General features: G+C 42.5%; 1 protein-coding gene across 5 annotated transcripts in view; it reads right to left on the reverse strand.

Annotated features, from left to right (window-relative positions):
• Positions 1–3,380: 3,380 nt before the first annotated feature.
• Positions 3,381–21,717, reverse strand: part of FCHSD2 (FCH and double SH3 domains 2) — a 176,533-nt gene continuing 158,196 nt past the window's right edge. For all 5 annotated transcript variants that reach the window (XM_088479552.1, XM_088479549.1, XM_088479550.1 and 2 more), the window contains 4 exons: positions 11,084–11,304; positions 9,408–9,537; positions 8,612–8,691; positions 3,381–7,630 (listed from right to left, as the gene is read on the reverse strand). In XM_088479552.1, the coding sequence (XP_088335678.1) occupies positions 7,547–7,630; positions 8,612–8,691; positions 9,408–9,537; positions 11,084–11,304 (515 nt within the window). In that variant the 3' untranslated portion in view covers positions 3,381–7,546. The remainder of the gene's footprint in view (positions 7,631–8,611; positions 8,692–9,407; positions 9,538–11,083; positions 11,305–21,717) is intronic.

Here is a 21,717-nt window from a genome sequence, read left to right on the forward strand (position 1 = left end):
GGACATGGATGGCATCGGCAATGTGGCACTACGGACAAGACGGGTCACGTGAGAATCCACCTGTGGAGGGGATTCCCACTTCGCAAAATAATTATCCGCGAACGGATAAGCCACCGCCAGGCGTCTCTGCGGCTGGTATCTTTTGCCAGGTTGTTTCCACGCCTCCTCTAAATGGTCCACCAACTGACCCGAAAGAGGAAAGACTGTGGCATCGCCCTTCACATCTTTGAAAAAGGCATACTTAGATTTAGCCGCTGGGGGAACTTCGTCCTCAATCACCAAGGCTGTGCGGACCGCCCGAATAAGTCCAGGAATATATACTTTGGACTTAGCATCAGCGTCCTTAGTATGGAGAGGTTCCTGATCGTAAGGATCTAGAATCTCCCCATCATCAGACGTCCCTTCGTCATCCTCATAAGGAGCGGACAGAGACGCCACCGGCCTTTTATGAGACCGCATCACAGACTCCCCTTGCAACACATCCGACAAGTGCTGTACAGAACTCGTCAGGGAGTTAACCCACGCTGGCTCCTGAGAACCCGGGAGCGGGGAAATAGGGAGACTGTGGGGTACCACCAATTGTCGTGGGAACCCCTGCATGGGTGACGACACCACAGACTGCTGGGACAAACCCATCGGAGTAAACGCGGGCTGCGGAGCTAACTGGCCCACTAAAGCTGTTAACGCCTGAGCGAAACAAGCCCAGGGCGGCTCCTGTACCGGTGCTGTAACCGTAATAGGCCGCGCCATGGACAAACACTGCCGGCAAAGGCCCTCCGCGCTACCCTCCCCCTCCGCTAACGGTACTTTGCACGTGGTACACTGTAGCCGGAGGGGAAAATCACTTTCAGACATGATGGCACCACGTATGTGACCTCTCTCACCAATTAAGTATTAAATAGGCGAGAGACCACCCTGCAGCACCGCACCGCAAGGGCTTTAGCAGAAAGAACAGGGACAGTAATAAAGCTGACAGTTTAGAGAAGAAAAGATTACAGGCAGCAGCGCTAGCACAGTCACATACAATGCAGAAAAATAACAATTCCTGCACTAACAGCGCTGATCACTCAACTACACAGACACAGGGCCTGGTAGGACACAGCGCTGCATACACAGACCTGACCACAGCGGAGGAGAGGTATGCGGGGGGACCCAGACCACGATGCTTCCTTCCAGCGCTTCCAGCTGCGTTCACCATGCGTTCTGGAGAAGATGGCCGCCGAGGAGCAGAGAGGAGGCTGGCCTGGGGGAGGAGCGCTGCCACAGGACCAGTCGGCAGCATGCAGAGAGGGCTGTGTGCAGCGGGGGAGGCGCCGGCTGTGAGACAGGGAAGGCGCGCTCCCCTGGCATGCATTTAACCCCTGGGACGCCGCAGCGCTACCGCTCTGCTGCGGTCCGCTGTCCCAGGGGGTAGTGGAAGCGCAGGTTGGTCGCCTGGCTCCACGCTGCAGCCAGTCCCCAGGGAGCCCCCTGCCTGGGGACTTAGGACCATGTGATCAGCGGGGACCCACCGCGGGACCCCGCTGCTTACCTCTGTCCCCCTTGAATCCGGCCATGGTCCGGAGCATCTGGGGTCACCGCTAGCTGTGACCCCAGACGCCCACCAGCATCCCCGGATCAGTACCGGCGTTCTGGTACCGGCGGGGTGTAGGGAAGACAGCATGGACGTCAGGACTGACTGTCCATGCTGTTCATCCAGTTGTGCAGCCACAGCTGCATGAAGAATAAGCTTCAGGGGCTCTTCTAGCCCCCACTCCAACAGGTGCACCCGACTCCGGCCGGGCACCAAACTAAACTGAGGTGCCTTGGCTCGGGGGCGGGGTATAGGAGGGGGACCTAGTGCATCCTGGGAGGCTGAAAGCTTAACTCTTTGGTGCCCTGCGACTGACGTCACACCTATACCCCCAAGGTATCCTGTGGATACCCTATGGACCCTGAAGTAGAAATTGTGAGTGATCCCACTCCCTTGGCTGAGAAGCAACCCCACAAATGAATGGTCTCAGGATGCTTTACAGTTGGCATGACACAGGACGAAGACTTTTGGAGGATGGCCTGGTGTCAAGAAAGGCAGCAAAGAAGCCACTTATCTCCAGGAAAAACATTAGCTACAGATTGATATTCTGCAAAGGGTACAGGGATTGGACTACTGAGGACTGGGGTAAAGTTATTTTCTCTGATGAATCCCCTTCCAAATTATTTCAGGCATTTGGAAAAATGCTTGTCTGGAGAAGGAAAGGTGAGCACTACCATCAGTAAAGCATCCTGAGACCATTCATGTGTGGGGTTGCTTCTCAGCCAAGGGAGTGGGATCACTCACAATTTTGCCCAAGAACACAGCCATGAATAAAGAATGGTACCAAAACATCCTCAGTACATGGTCATATAGTGCCTCAGCGATTCGCCACCTAGTGAGGGGACCATCAGGTTTTAACATGAACAGCTGACAAAATGGTGGCTTCCATTGTAACCCGGTGATATCCTGTAGCCTGGCTTCTCTCGAATATTGTTAACCTTGAGCAAAATAGCTGGCATTGTTGTGTATAGGTGACAAGCGTACATTAAGGCATATGAAACAGTAATCTTTATGATTTTGTTTGGAATATGATACTGTCCATTACACTGTTACCCCAGAGCAGGTACACAGTGGATCCAGGTCTCCTAAGTTAGATCTACAGAGAAGTCTCCAGGCACAACTGAAGTCCTCCATTATCCAATTCATATGGCCATGGATTGTATAAATCATCCTTTAATATAAAACACACATACAGGTTATGTAATGCAACCATTTTTGGTCATTATGGCGCAGTGATTAGTGCTAGGATCAGGGGTTTGATTCCCAACTAGAGCCCATAACTGGTAGGGTAATTAGTTCCTGATTGAATTAACTGTCGTGTGTGTATATCATACAATAGTTGTCACCAGAATTAACCCCCCCACACACAAGGACCTTCATCTGTTTCATCCCTCCTCACCATCTTAGACAATAGGTATATGCTGTAACTGTGCAATTATGTATGCATGTTATTTTTGTATCTTTGCTATGGACGGCGCTGTGGAAATTTGTGGCGCCTTATAAATGAATGCTTGTAATAATAATTATAATACACCCAACAGGTCACGTTATCCGGACTTGTGCCTGTGGAATTATGTGGGATAATTACAGACTCATCAAAAATTGTTTTACTCGCCTACCTGTGCATGACTAAAGACAGCCAGAAAACATGACCTGTTGTGGGGAATGTACACCGGGGGTGCAGGGAAGAGGACCTGTTCTGCACACAGCGCTGCCTAATATGAACGCACCGTATAAAATAATAATAATAATTCCATCAACAACAAAAAGATCACAAATCTGACGTCTCTATATTTTACTTTTTCTCTTTTTTATTATTCAACAATTTATACATAATAAATACAAACTTTTTACAGCCAATACAAATAAGCAAGAACCTGCTTTACCTGCATGGGCAACTGTACACGGTGAGATATGAAATCAATGTGCAATATCAACTTACCAAGAGGATTTCTTTCTTTTTTTTTTGTACAATGTTCTGTTAAATAAAATTAGCAGCTCATACCAAATATATAGCGTTTTTTTCTTTCTTTTTTTTAGCAGATTTCCAGATAACACTTTTTTTATTTCAATGTATGAAAGATGGGATTGGGGCGGAAAACTGGCCAAAACCTGCAGGGGTCAAACATTCTTTAAAAACTACACTTGACCACTACACAGTGGAGGCAGCCATCTTATGGGCTAAACCATTATCCAGCCTATCCGTTCACTGGCACACCAACATGGCTGTCATGGCTGAGGCACCAGGCTCCCGTGCGTCATGCTTCCGTAAGGTCACCAGTGAATGAATATGCTGCATTTTCATATAGACTGGGCAAAATGGCGGCCACCGCCGTATAAGTGTACCTGTTACACACGCACACTCCACGTCTGCCGTAATTGTCTGTAGCAGCCCCGCGTTCAGCTGATAAATGGCGAATATTTTTTTTTTTTCTTTTATAAAAAGCTAAATAATATTTGCTCATTTTATTTCCAAGTAATATTAGGGTACAGACAATGTAAGCAGACAGACTTTACATGGGGAGGGGGGTTTAAACAAATCTTCAAAGAAGATACAAGTTAGAAGCATTTGAACAGTATTCAACCATTGGCGCTTCCTCTGTATGTAGGAATTCACAGCGCGGCAGATGCCAACAGTTTGCAAAGACTCCTATGAGTGCAGCTACATTCTCCCTTATCTGGTAGCATCCGTAACTCAACAACGGGAAAAAACAAACAAACCACATTTATATAGTATATATGCAACATGAACCGGAACTTAAAATGACTATTGCATAAAACAAAGCTTAATGATCTGCAAATCGCTTGGCAATTTTTTATTCTCAAGCAATTATAACGATTACAGGAGAGCCGAAATAAATCTCGCCTGTTTATCATTAAATGCTTAGCTTGAATTACCCGTGGATCATTCAGCCGCCAGCATCTGTATGTGCTCAGGACAATCTGATTTTTCTACCTGCATTATGAGAGCATTTTATAAATCAGTAAAACGTATATATGCTGTAATTAAAATGTATTGTACATATAATAAACCGGATTACAACCTGCGTATGGGGGAGTAACTAATGCATACTCGTCACCTAGCTACAGTGAGGGGAGGCAGATATGTTACAGCTTGAACCATCTGCAAATTCACTTTAAGATGGAGACAACCCTGAGGCACAAAGTGCCTCGTGTCTCTGCGATTTTTATTGGCTTTTAGCAAACGTTCATGAAGATTCATTCAGCTCGCAATATGCCCATCTCCCCCGTCTGTTACCGACAAGTACATGTAACTTTTCCCATCTTCACACAGCGACGAACTCCATGTCCTTTATAATCTGAAGGAGGTCACAATAAACACGTGTTCTGGATGCTGAAGGGATGACGTTAGCACCAGTAATATGTGCTGAAATAACTAGACAGACACAGTTTAAGCATATATGAAAATGTATTCAAACTTCTGATATCACTTGGGCGTTAAATTAATTTTAGTTAATTGGATAATCCCTAGAGTAATAAATTTAGAACAACCAGAGAGCACAGATTTAAGGGAATAAAATCTACCTGACACCTGCACACAGTTCAGGCAGCCATTCCATAAGACGTCAGCCAGTTACTAAGTACAGCATAGCCAAACATTGCTTTACCCCACAAAATGGCTGCCTCCACCACATGTGGTAAAAATCGATCCCCACTTTTTAAGTATTATTTTCTGGATAAAAGGCTAATGCCAGCCATTTCTAATTAATCCCAGGCTAGAAAACAATAACACGGCTTGTGAAGGATTGGCATATAGCGTCTCTGACTACTGAAGAGTACAGCGGTCTTTATATTCAGTTACGTTTACACTTTAAATGTGGCTATCCATTTAGTGGGCTGATACAATATTCAAGATACTTCACAACATCACTGAGGCATGAGGCACTTGTGCCTTATGGCTCGGGGATATCATTCATTCCCATTAAATGGATAGGTTATATATTGTCTCAGCCCACAAAATAGCTGTAAATTCCTTTAGTATATAAAGCCATTGCCCCTAGGTTCAACTGTGACTTTATAGAGAACGGCACAAGGAGGGTAACATGGCACTAGTAGTGGCATTGCTACTGCCGTTCCTGGACGAAATGAGCTGCGTAAATATTAATATTAAAGTTCATTACACTGGTTCTGGATGATTAATTATTGACGAGAGGTGCCTAGCCATATGTCTTTACAGCATATTATATATACTTATATATAACCTTTTTTTTTTTTTTTCTTTTTTTTTTTTATATATATATCTTATGTCTTCTGGATTAGTAATGAGAGGAGCCAGCCCCTTAATTCCCTTTGTGTAACAAATTCCACAGCACCCACAGCTCACCGGTGTATTGCTCTGCAACGCACCGACGTTGTGTCTGGTAGAAGTGTGTTACAACGGATAAGCTTCTCTTCAATATACAGATAACTGGAGAAAAAGGATCATTTGAACACATTCCTATGAACACAGTAATATACTGTACTAACACATATAATAGAATTATTCTATGTGGACCTTCTACGAGCCTCCGCACAGGTGCCCCTGACCAGCCCCCCGGTCGGTGCAATGACAGCAGTGATAGGTTTAACAACACAATACAGTATTAATATTAAACTTGCGTTATATAGCTTTGACCTAAAAGGCCTACTTCAGATTGGATTGGAAAGACCACCAGCTTGCAGACCAAACCTTCTGTAGCCTAATCATTACACGGTACTGCTGTACAGGCTCAGCAATGGGATCATCACACTTTTGGGCATTTAAAGGACACAAATCTATGGACAGGTGAACAGCTGCACTGTGCTACATTCCCTGGACGGTCAACACATCATGACCTCAGTATATTCATCCTAGATTACTACGAGGACCACACAGTTGGTGCACATGATACGGTCCAGGTGACCCGGGATCGCAGCTCTTTTGTTTATCCCCAACCTTTGAGCATTATTAGCGTGATCCCGTTTTCTGATCTGTTTTGCTTATGGTATAATACTATGAGCATTGATAGCGCAGTCCTGATTTGAGGTGTGATCACCTACTGGGATAATGCCACCAGCCCTGATAGCAGTGTCATAATCTGAGGTGTGATCACCTTCTAGGATAATGCCAAGAGCCCTGATGATGCAGTCTTGATCTGAGGTGTGATCACCTCCTGGGATAATGCCACGAGCCCTGATAGCGCAGTCCTGTTCTGAGGCGTGATCACCTTACTGGGATAATACCATTAGCTCTGATGGCGCAGTCATGGTCTGAGATCCGATCACCTGGGATAATACCACATGTCCTGGTAACACAGTCCCGGGCTGAGATCCGTTCACCTTCTGTTATAATACCGCAGTCGCTGTCTGACATCCGGTCACCTTCATCTATAGATGAGATAATACAGCGCAGTCCCGCTAGGAGATCCGTTCCCATCCTGGTAAATGAATGTGACGTGCACCACCAGCAGCTTTACTTCAGCCCATGAATGCGCACTCTGTACCCGCCGAGGATTGATAGGATTATGGCTTTAGACTTTGCCTATCTTGATGATTATGTAGAAGTTTTCCTGGTGCTACAAGTCCTATAAAGACATGAATATTCCTGTGCCTTTCACTTGCTTCACTACGAGGAGGAGAACCACTAATTTCTCAGGAGAAAGTTAATACCAGGGACAAAGGGAACAGGAAGAGGAGGCCAGTACATCGGGCGGTATTTCCTCTTCCCCAGAAAGGTGCCGACACAACCTTAACCCTACCACTGCCTTTACATTCCTCACAATTGCACATTCTCACCCCGTTAGTATCTGCTAAGGGAGGCTAAAGTACACTCCGAATTAAAACATGAATAAAAAAAAAAAAAAAAAGGCACATAAGTCTGACGCGTTCTCGCGTCCGTCACTCAGGATCTCGACATGCCGAAGGTGCCTAAAAGTTCGGGGCCAAATGACTCATTTGGTCTTTGATTGCAGCAGAGATTCCCAGGTGTAGTCGTTAAACCAACGTAATTTCCACATCTTCTGTCTTTTCCGGTGGTCGCCGGCGAGTCTGTGTGGGGGGCGGGGGGGCCGCTCGCACCTGGAATAAGGAACAATGGGCAATTACGTAAAGCAGATCAAACACACACCAAGAGTTTACTCTACGCACGTCCACTTCAATCAGGTTTATTGTATACTCCTGTATTACACTCATCGGAGACTGTAGCTACCTACCGTAAATGATCTAAATATAAGAAATCACTGAGGAGTTACATAACCATATCACGGCACAAGCCGCAGGCAGATCATATAGGTCAGAGAGCTCCAAGATGACTACTACTTGATTTTACAGTAATGTTACATTATTCCTAATACTATATACAGTAAGTTACAATTTAAAATGGAGTTTCCAACTGCGCGCCACTATCACGCGTTCCATCACAGAACACACTGAGCCAGATGACATCAATTCGCACTAGAGAGAATATTATAAATGCATCTTCGTATAATTGTTTAACTTACGAGTAGCCTTATATCTCTATACAGCCACAAAACTGATCTGAGGTTTTGAAAAAGTTTATGACAAAGTTGTATCATCCTTAATAGAGTGAAAGTAACACAATCACTGCAGGATTCAAAACTGAAAACACTGTTACACAAAACACAATATCCTCTATAGCAGATACAAACTACAAGTCAGCTCGGAGGTCTAGGATTCTGCAAAAGCCATAAAGTTTTAGTCTTCTTAAACCGAACAGGGGGCACCTATGGAGACTGATGAAAGTATCCCCCCAAATGGTTTGGTGATTACAGTGAAGGCTTTAATCTACAGGACTGTAATTCCAAAATATGCTATGCTTTCATTTGTATGTTTAACCCCGACCACAATAAGTAGCTCTTCCCTGCATCGGGCTGGTAGGAGGGTATAACATCCATTTAGAATAATCCGCCCTCCTGACGTTTTGTGTCACAAGTTCGTTATACAATAAAGTAACATTTCAAAAGTGAAAATCTATCCTCGAGATTTCCAATGTACTAATTTAATAGTAAGTTGATACTACTTTTAAATTTTTTCACTTACGGGGCGTAACTTTCCGTGAAACGCATCGGGGGTGACCCGTGGCTGGGACGTTGAAGGAGATTCCAAATTGATGTTGTTTTCTAAGAAAATGGAGAAAGAAAACTACGTCAAAAGTGCAGAAATCCAAATAACATTCTATATTTTACTAACGCGTTTCACATCACAAGTCTCCGATGCCAATTTATAGAATGCACAAGGGATGCAATTATAGAGGATTATTAATCTCCTTTACCGGTCTAATATCACCTGTAATAAGACAATTAGAGCATCTTTTCCACGACCATTCACAAATCTATATACACTCTCAGTATCTGCACATGATAAATTCTGTACATCTCTCCTGCCCTGGGACAGTCCATAAATATTCTGCACTGAAAACAAGGGCTGCAGCTCTAGAAATTATGCCTTGCAGAGCTGGTGTCATGGGTTACATTCCTACCAGGGAAGGATCTGTGCGGAGTTTGTATGTTCTCCCAATGTTTGCATGAATTTCTTTGAGTGCTCTGCTTTCTTCCCACACACCAACAACATACTGGCACATTACCTGGCTGTCGACAAAAACACCCCCCTATGTATGCGTGTGCCTGCTGTGTGCATGTGTTACAGAATATAGACTGGCTTAGGATAATAAATAAATGAAACAACCCATTCCTGGATAATAGGGGACGCGCCGGGCTCCTGTGTTCATCCTAGGTGCTCTCAGCCTAGATGAAGAGACAGCCACGATAGACCGCTGAGCAGAACAGAGGACAGTCAGAATACACCCCTGCATTCGCCATTTGTATCCCATCCTTACCGGCCACAGACGGGGAGCGTGGAAAGTACACAGAGCTGCTCTTCTCTGGACTGTACAATGGACTGGTGGGAGGCTGGTCATACAGCGGCAGCGCAGGGAGGGAGGGCTGCGGCTTGGGGGAAGGAGATACCTGTGGAGAAGAAGGTTCATTAGTCTTTGGGATAGATAAGAAAATGTTAATGTTATTATATTCATGACTGTTCCACTTTCTGACTTCCATATTTGATCTAAACCTCACACGCCATGTTAAGGGGTACTCAGCGCCACACCTACCGTACAGCAAACGGGTACATCGACGGTAATATGGTTCCTAAATAAATCCTGGAATATTTCCAGGCTTCACAGCAACACGGAAGGACAGCGATGCTTGTCATGGGACAGCGGAGTTCCGGCTACCGCCCACTGACGTAGTGCTACTGCTGTCTGCTATATAACGCACATCACATCTCACAGACTGATGGCGTAAAGGTGGCAATTCTTGTACTGCTGGCTGTTATATCGGAGGGGCCGAGTGGTTCTCCGATGGTGGAGCATGCCTATCTACAGTCCAACCCCTGACCCAATAGTGACTGATGGTTACAGTGTAAAGTACGACGGACGGAACGGCTCCTGGCATCACACTGTACCCTCTATTTTCTTTTAAACGAAACAATTTAATGTAGTTTATTTGCCTTGGAGTTCGAGCCCCCTAAATACAAGAACAGGCCACAAGATCAGGTAAGTGGGTGAGAGAAAACAAGCAGTAAATTTAAGGTTGGGCTAAAATAAGTCATAGGTTCTTTTTTTTGTTTTTTATCTTCACGAAATGAAATAAGAAAAAAAAATGACATTTAAGCAGCGTTCTCTCAGCTATTACATAACTCAGCACAGACAAGCTGCATAGTCCAATTTCTCCTTTCCCCGTCCACGTATGTGGCTTCTGTATAAGGCAGCGATGCCGGTTTACCTCCATACATGACCGTCAGCAGAAGGATAATGAAAGAGTATGAGGTTTCCATATAAGGACAGCCGGGCCTGTGGCTGCGATGACTGTTCCCCCGCACATAGGACAGCCGGGCCTGTGGCTGCAATACCGGTTCCCCTACACATAGGACAGCCGGGCCTGTGGCTGCAATACCGGTTCCCCTGCACATAGGACTATAGATTGTAAGCTTGCGAGCAGGGCCTTCCTACCTATATATCTGTCTGTTATTACCCAGTTTTGTTCTACCAATGTTGACAATTGTAAAGCGCAACGGAATATGCTGCGCTATATAAGAAACTGTAAATAAATAATAAATAAATAGGACAGCCGGGCCTGTGGCTGCGATGCCGGTTTACCCCACACATAGGGCTGTCAGCAGAAGGATAATGAAAGAGTATGAGGTTTCCATATTAGGGCAGCTGGGCCTGTGGCTGCGATGACTGTTCCCCCACACATAGGACAGCCGGGCCTGTGGCTGCAATACCGGTTCCCCTGCACATAGGACAGCCGGGCCTGTGGCTGCGATGACAGTTCCCCCGCACATAGGACAGCCGGGCCTGTGGCTGCGATGACTGTTCCCCCGCACATAGGACAGCCGGGCCTGTGGCTGCAATACCAGTTCACCTGCACATAGGACAGCCGGGCCTGTGGCTGCGATGACGGTTCCCCCACATAGAAATGTCAGCAGAAGGATAATGTTTCTTGCACTTACCTGAATGTCTTCGATCCACTGAGAGTCGCCATTCTCAGACCCAGCTAATTCTTCCACCAACACAGAGGGGAAAACTCCGACGCGGCCATTGAACTCCCCCTCCCAGAAGCCGTCATCGTCCTGATTCTCCTTATTTAGGATGCGGATAATGGCTCCTTCCGGGAACGATAGTTCGTCTTCCGTCTGGCCGTCATAATCATAAAGTGCTTTCACAAAACAGACTGCAGAGGAGGAAGAAAGCGCGGATAAGAGCTGTAGTGTTACATGGTCAGTCTACGCAGTACTAATGGTCACTATACGGACAAAGAGAAGGAGAAAAACGGACAGAATGCAGGAAGCTCATAGGTGGCAATATCAGAGTACGCCCCAACTTTACGCCTCCTCTTTAATATGTCAGAACATATATAATATAAAGAAGGGAACACATATAACTGACCATGCATTGTAGCCCCCACTCTGTACCCCACACTAGTTGAATGTGAAACCAATTAAATTTTAGGCTGCACTGTAGTCACCTCGTCTGTCATGTAATGTATAACACAGGGTAATGTACGGAAATACGCTCACCGCTATACAGCGCTGCCATTAACCCCTACAGTACCTGCGGCATAGACACAGCTGCCAACCAGCTATTGTAGGGAGGTTATTGTGAGGTGATGGCACATAACTAGGCTTACCATACTATCCCATTATATATATACATATACATAGGCTTACCATACTATCCCATTATATATATATACATAGGCTTACCATACTATCCCATTATATATATGCATAGGCTTACCATACTATCCCATTATATATATACATATACATAGGCTTACCATACTATCCCATTATATATATATACATATACATAGGCTTACCATACTATCCCATTATATATATATATATATATATATATATATATATATACACATAGGCTTACCATACTATCCCATTATATATATACATAGGCTTACCATACTATCCCATTATATATATACATAGGCTTACCATACTATCCCATTATATATATATACATATACATAGGCTTACCATACTATCCCATTATATATATATATATATATACATAGGCTTACCATACTATCCCATTATATATATATACATAGGCTTACCATACTATCCCGTTATATATACATAGGCTTACCATACTATCCCATTATATATATACATAGGCTTACCAGACTATCCCATTATATATATACATAGGCTTACCATACTATCCCATTATATATATATACACATGGGCTTACCAGACTATCCCATTATATATATATACATAGGCTTACCATACTATCCCATTATATATATATATACACATAGGCTTACCATACTATCCCGTTATATATACATAGGCTTACCATACTATCCCGTTATATATACATAGGCTTACCATACTATCCCATTATATATATACATAGGCTTACCAGACTATCCCATTATATATATACATAGGCTTACCATACTATCCCATTATATATATATACACATGGGCTTACCAGACTATCCCATTATATATATACATAGGCTTACCAAACTATCCCATTATATATATATATACATAGGCTTACCATACTATCCCGTTATATATACATAGGCTTACCATACTATCCCTTTATATATACACATGGGCTTACCATACTATCCCATTATATATATATATATATATATATATACATAGGCTTACCATACTATCCCATTATATATATATATATATATATATATATATACACACACATAGGCTTACCATATTATCCCATTATATATATACACATAGGCTTACCATACTATCCCATTATATATATATATATATATATATATATATATATATACATACACATAGGCTTACCATACTATCCCGTTATATATACATAGGCTTACCATACTATCCCATTATATATATATATATATATATATATATATACACACATAGGCTTACCATACTATCCCATTATACATATATATATATATATATATATATATATATATACATAGGCTTACCATACTATCCCATTATATATATATATATATATATATAGGCTTACCATACTATCCCATTATATATATATATATATATATATATATACATACACACATAGGCTTACCATACTATCCCATTATATATATATATATATATATATATATATATACATATACACACACACATAGGCTTACCATACTATCCCATTATATATATATATATATATATATATATATATATATATACATATACACACACACATAGGCTTACCATACTATCCCATTATATATATACATATAGGCTTACCATACTATCCCATTATATATATACATATAGGCTTACCATACTATCCCATTATATATATACATATAGGCTTACCGTACTATCCCATTATATATATACATACATAGAGAAAAAGAAATACTGGCGCACAAATTCCTGACCATAGGAGGCTGACCTGGACATCAGATAAGCTTTAATGAAAGTTATTGTTTGGTAAGCGCACATTACTTATATTGAGCACTATTCGCCTTTTTCTTTAAATACTACACTATTAGGCGCACGTTTGCTTATTTTTCAGCATATATATATATATATATATATATATACACATAGGCTTACCGTACTATCCCATTATATATATATATACATAGGCTTACCGTACTATCCCGTTATATATACATAGGCTTACCGTACTATCCCATTATATATATATACACATAGGCTTACCATACTATCCCGTTATATATACATAGGCTTACCGTACTATCCCATTATATATATACATAGGCTTACCGTACTATCCCGTTATATATACATAGGCTTACCGTACTATCCCATTATATATATATACATAGGCTTACCATACTATCCCGTTATATATACATAGGCTTACCGTACTATCCCATTATATATATATACATAGGCTTACCATACTATCCCGTTATATATACATAGGCTTACCGTACTATCCCATTATATATATACATAGGCTTACCGTACTATCCCGTTATATATACATAGGCTTACCGTACTATCCCATTATATATATATATATACACATAGGCTTACCATACTATCCCGTTATATATACATAGGCTTAATATACTATCCCATTATATATATACATAGGCTTACCATACTATCCCGTTATATATATATACACATGGGCTTACCAGACTATCCCATTATATATATACATAGGCTTACCAAACTATCCCATTATATATATATACATAGGCTTACCATACTATCCCGTTATATATACATAGGCTTACCATACTATCCCTTTATATATACACATGGGCTTACCATACTATCCCATTATATATATATATATATATATATATATATATACATAGGCTTACCATACTATCCCATTTTATATATATATATATATATATATATATATATATATATATACATACACATAGGCTTACCATATTATCCCATTATATATATACACATAGGCTTACCGTACTATACCGTTATATATACATAGGCTTACCGTACTATACCGTTATATATACATAGGCTTACCATACTATCCCTTTATATATACATAGGCTTACCATACTATCCCGTTATATATACATAGGCTTACCGTACTATACAGTTATATATACATAGGCTTACCGTACTATCCCGTTATATATATATATATATACATAGGCTTACCATATTATCCCTTTATATATACATAGGCTTACCATACTATCCCATTATATACACATGGGCATACCGTACTATCCCTTTATATATATACATGGGCTTACCGTACTATCCCTTTATATATACATAGGCTTACCATACTATCCCTTTATATATAGTTAGGCTTACCATACTATCCCTTTATATATAGTTAGGCTTACCATACTATCCGGTTATATATATGCAGTGGCCCCCATTATGCAGTGCCCCTTATATAATGCCCCCAGTAGTAGTCCCCCTATGCAGTGCCCCCAGTAGTGATCCCCCATGCAGTGCCCCCAATAGTAGTCAACCCATGCAGTGCCCCCAGTAGTATTACCCCTTTGCAGTGCCCCTTATATTGCATCCCAGTAGTGGTCCCCCTATGCAGTGCCCCCAATAGTAGTCCCCGCCCATGCAGTGCCCCCATGGTGACACAGTATATAACTACTCACTGTCCGCACGGTTACACAGTATGTAACTACTCACTGTCCGCACGGTTACACAGTATATAACTACTCACTGTCCGCACGGTTACACAGTATATAACTACTCACTGTCCGCACGGTTACACAGTATATAACTACTCACTGTCCGCACGGTTACACAGTATATAACTACTCACTGTCCGCACGGTTACACAGTATATAACTACTCACTGTCCGCACGGTTACACAGTATATAACTACTCACTGTCCGCACGGTTACACAGTATGTAACTACTCACTGTCCGCACGGTTACACAGTATATAACTACTCACTGTCCGCACGGTTACACAGTATATAACTACTCACTGTCCGCACGGTTACACAGTATATAACTACTCACTGTCCGCACGGTTACACAGTATATAACTACTCACTGTCCGCACGGTTACACAGTATATAACTACTCACTGTCCGCACGGTTACACAGTATATAACTACTCACTGTCCGCACGGTTACACAGTATGTAACTACTCACTGTCCGCACGGTGACACAGTATGTAACTACTCACTGTCCGCACGGTGACACAATATATAACTACTCACTGTCCGCACGGTGACACAGTATATAACCACTCACTGTCTGCACTGTAACAGTATATAACCACTCAGTGTCCGAACGGTGACGCAGTATATAACTACTCACTGTCCACACGGTGACACAGTATGTAACTACTCACTGTCCACATGGTGACACAGTATATAACCACTCACTGTCCGCACTGTAACAGTATATAACTACTCACTGTCCACATGGTGACACAGTATATAACCACTCACTGTCCGCACTGTAACAGTATATAACTACTCACTGTCCACACGGTAACACAGTATATTACCAGTCACTGTCCACACGGTGACGCAGTATATAACTACTCACTGTCCACATGGTGACACAGTATATAACTACTCACTGTCCATACGGTAACAGTATATAACTACTCACTGTCCACACGGTAACACAGTATATAACCACTCACTGTCCACACGGTAACACAGTATATAACCACTCACTGTCCGCACGGTAACAGTATATAACTACTCACTGTGCGCACGGTAACAGTATATAACTACTCACTGTCCGCACGGTAACAGTATATAACTACTCACTGTCCGCACGGTAACAGTATATAACTACTCACTGTCCGCACGGTAACAGTATATAACTACTCACTGTGCACACGGTAACAGTATATAACTACTCACTGTGCACACGGTAACAGTATATAACCACTCACTGTGCACACGGTAACAGTATATAACTACTCACTGTGCACACGGTAACAGTATATAACTACTCACTGTCCACACGGTGACACAGTATATAACTACTCACTGTCCACACGGTAACACAGTATATAACTACTCACTGTGCACACGGTAACACAGTATATAACTACTCACTGTCCACACGGTAACACAGTATATAACTACTCACTGTGCACACGGTAACAGTATATAACTACTCACTGTGCACATGGTGACAGTATATAACCACTCACTGTCCACACGGTGACAGTATATAACTACTCACTGTGCACACGGTAACAGTATATAACTACTCACTGTCCACACGGTGACACAGTATATAACCACTCACTGTCCACACGGTGACACAGTATATAACCACTCACTGCGCACATGGTAACAGTATATAACCACTCACTGTCCACACGGTAACAGTATATAACCACTGACTGTCCACACGGTAACACAGTATATAACCACTCACTGTCCACACGGTGACAGTATATAACCACCCACTGTCCACACGGTAACAGTATATAACTACTCACTGTCCACACGGTAACAGTATATAACCACTCACTGTGCACACGGTAACAGTATATAACTACTCACTGTCCACACGGTGACACAGTATATAACCACTCACTGTCCACACGGTGACACAGTATATAACCACTCACTGTCCACACGGTGACACAGTATATAACCACTCACTGCGCACATGGTAACAGTATATAACCACTCACTGTCCACACGGTAACACAGTATATAACCACTCACTGTCCACACGGTAACAGTATATAACTACTCACTGTGCACACGGTAACACAGTATATAACCACTCACTGTCCACACGGTAACAGTATATAACTACTCACTGTGCACACGGTAACAGTATATAACTACTCACTGTGCACACGGTAACAGTATAAAACTACTCAATGTGCACACGGTGACACAGTATATAACTACTCACTGTGCACACGGTAACAGTATATAACTACTCACTGTGCACACGGTAACAGTATATAACTACTCACTGTCCACACGGTGACACAGTATATAACTACTCACTGTGCACACGGTAACAGTATATAACCACTCACTGTGCACACGGTAACAGTACATAACCACTCACTGTGCACACGGTAACAGTATATAACCACTCACTGTGCACATGGTAACAGTATATAACTACTCACTGTGCACATGGTAACACAGTATATAACTACTCACTGTCCGCACTGTAACAGTATATAACTACTCACTGTGCACACGGTAACACAGTATATAACTACTCACTGTGCACACGGTAACAGTATATAACTACTCACTGTCCACACGGTGACACAGTATATAACTACTCACTGTCCGCACTGTAACAGTATATAACCACTCACTGTGCACACGGTAACAGTATATAACTACTCACTGTCCGCACTGTAACAGTATATAACTACTCACTGTCCGCACTGTAACAGTATATAACCACTCACTGTGCACACGGTAACAGTATATAACCACTCACTGTCCACATGGTGACACAGTATATAACCACTCACTGTGCACACGGTAACAGTATATAACCACTCACTGTCCGCACTGTAACAGTATATAACCACTCACTGTGCACACGGTAACAGTATATAACCACTCACTGTCCACATGGTGACACAGTATATAACCACTCACTGTGCACACGGTAACAGTATATAACCACTCACTGTCCACATGGTGACACAGTATATAACCACTCACTGTGCACACGGTAACAGTATATAACCACTCACTGTGCACACGGTAACAGTATATAACTACTCACTGTCCGCACTGTAACAGTATATAACCACTCACTGTGCACACGGTGACAGTATATAACTACTCACTGTCCGCACTGTAACAGTATATAACCACTCACTGTCCGCACTGTAACAGTATATAACCACTCACTGTCCGCACTGTAACAGTATATAACCACTCACTGTCCGCACTGTAACAGTATATAACCACTCACTGTGCACACGGTAACAGTATATAACCACTCACTGTGCACACGGTAACAGTATATAACCACTGACTGTCCACACGGTGACAGTATATAACCACTCACTGTCCGCACGGTGACAGTATATAACCACTCACTGTCCGCACTGTAACAGTATATAACTACTCACTGTCCGCACTGTAACAGTATATAACCACTCACTGTCCACATGGTGACACAGTATATAACCACTCACTGTGCACACGGTAACAGTATATAACTACTCACTGTGCACACGGTAACAGTATATAATTACTCACTGTGCACACGGTAACAGTATATAACTACTCACTGTGCACACGGTGACTCAGTATATAACTACTCACTGTCCACACGGTGACTCAGTATATAACTACTCACTGTCCACACGGTGACTCAGTATATAACTACTCACTGTGCACACGGTAACAGTATATAACTACTCACTGTGCACACGGTAACAGTATATAACTACTCACTGTGCACACGGTAACAGTATATAACCACTCACTGTGCACACGGTGACACAGTATATAACCACTCACTGTGCACACGGTAACAGTATATAACTACTCACTGTCCACATGGTGACACAGTATATAACCACTCACTGTGCACACGGTAACAGTATATAACTACTCACTGTCCACACGGTGACACAGTATATAACCACTCACTGTGCACACGGTAACAGTATATAACCACTCACTGTCCGCACTGTAACAGTATATAACCACTCACTGTCCGCACTGTAACAGTATATAACCACTCACTGTGCACACGGTAACAGTATATAACCACTCACTGTGCACACGGTAACAGTATATAACTACTCACTGTGCACACGGTAACAGTATATAACTACTCACTGTGCACATGGTGACACAGTATATAACTACTCACTGTGCACACGGTAACAGTATATAACTACTCACTGTGCACACGGTGACTCAGTATATAACTACTCACTGTCCACACGGTGACTCAGTATATAACTACTCACTGTCCGCACTGTAACAGTATATAACTACTCACTGTCCGCACTGTAACAGTATATAACCACTCACTGTGCACACGGTAACAGTATATAACTACTCACTGTGCACACGGTAACAGTATATAACCACTCACTGTGCACACGGTAACAGTATATAACCACTCACTGTGCACACGGTAACTCAGTATATAACTACTCACTGTCCACACGGTGACACAGTATATAACCACTCACTGTGCACATGGTAACAGTATATAACCACTCACTGTGCACACGGTAACAGTATATAACCACTCACTGTGCACACGGTAACAGTATATAACCACTGACTGTCCACACGGTGACAGTATATAACCACTCACTGTCCGCACGGTGACAGTATATAAACACTCACTGTCCGCACGGTAACACAGTATATAACCACTCACTGTGCACATGGTGACACAGTATATAACTACTCACTGTGCACATGGTGACTCAGTATATAACTACTCACTGTGCACACGGTAACAGTATATAACTACTCACTGTGCACACGGTGACTCAGTATATAACTACTCACTGTCCACACGGTGACTCAGTATATAACTACTCACTGTCCACACGGTGACTCAGTATATAACTACTCACTGTGCACACGGTAACAGTATATAACTACTCACTGTGCACACGGTAACAGTATATAACCACTCACTGTCCACATGGTGACACAGTATATAACTACTCACTGTGCACACGGTAACAGTATATAACTACTCACTGTGCACATGGTGACAGTATATAACTACTCACTGTCCACACGGTAACACAGTATATAACCACTCACTGTGCACACGGTAACAGTATATAACCACTCACTGTGCACACGGTGACACAGTATATAACTACTCACTGTGCACACGGTGACAGTATATAACTACTCACTGTGCACACGGTAACAGTATATAACTACTCACTGTGCACACGGTAACAGTATATAACTACTCACTGTGCACACGGTGACAGTATATAACTACTCACTGTGCACACGGTAACAGTATATAACTACTCACTGTGCACATGGTGACACAGTATATAACTACTCACTGTGCACACGGTAACACAGTATATAACCACTCACTGTCCGCACTGTAACAGTATATAACCACTCACTGTGCACACGGTAACAGTATATAACCACTCACTGTGCACACGGTAACAGTATATAACCACTCACTGTGCACACGGTGACAGTATATAACCACTCACTGTCCACATGGTAACACAGTATATAACTACTCACTGTCCACACGGTGACACAGTATATAACCACTCACTGTCCACACGGTGACACAGTATATAACCACTCACTGTCCACACGGTGACACAGTATATAACCACTCACTGTGCACACGGTAACAGTATATAACCACTCACTGTGCACACGGTAACAGTATATAACTACTCACTGTGCACACGGTAACAGTATATAACTACTCACTGTCCACACGGTAACACAGTATATAACTACTCACTGTGCACACGGTGACACAGTATATAACTACTCACTGTCCACATGGTAACACAGTATATAACTACTCACTGTCCACATGGTAACACAGTATATAACTACTCACTGTCCGCACTGTAACAGTATATAACTACTCACTGTCCGCACTGTAACAGTATATAACCACTCACTGTGCACACGGTAACAGTATATAACTACTCACTGTCCACATGGTGACACAGTATATAACTACTCACTGTCCACATGGTGACACAGTATATAACTACTCACTGTCCACATGGTGACACAGTATATAACTACTCACTGTCCGCACTGTAACAGTATATAACCACTCACTGTGCACACGGTAACAGTATATAACTACTCACTGTCCGCACTGTAACAGTATATAACCACTCACTGTCCGCACTGTAACAGTATATAACCACTCACTGTGCACACGGTGACAGTATATAACCACTCACTGTCCGCACGGTGACACAGTATATAACCACTCACTGTGCACACGGTAACAGTATATAACTACTCACTGTCCGCACGGTGACACAGTATATAACTACTCACTGTCCACACGGTAACACAGTATATAACCACTCACTGTGCACACGGTAACAGTATATAACCACTCACTGTGCACACGGTGACACAGTATATAACTACTCACTGTGCACACGGTGACAGTATATAACTACT

This window comes from Taudactylus pleione, unplaced genomic scaffold (assembly GCF_031769625.1).
Source record: "Taudactylus pleione unplaced genomic scaffold, aTauple2 ptg000241l, whole genome shotgun sequence".
Taxonomy (NCBI): domain Eukaryota; kingdom Metazoa; phylum Chordata; class Amphibia; order Anura; family Myobatrachidae; genus Taudactylus; species Taudactylus pleione.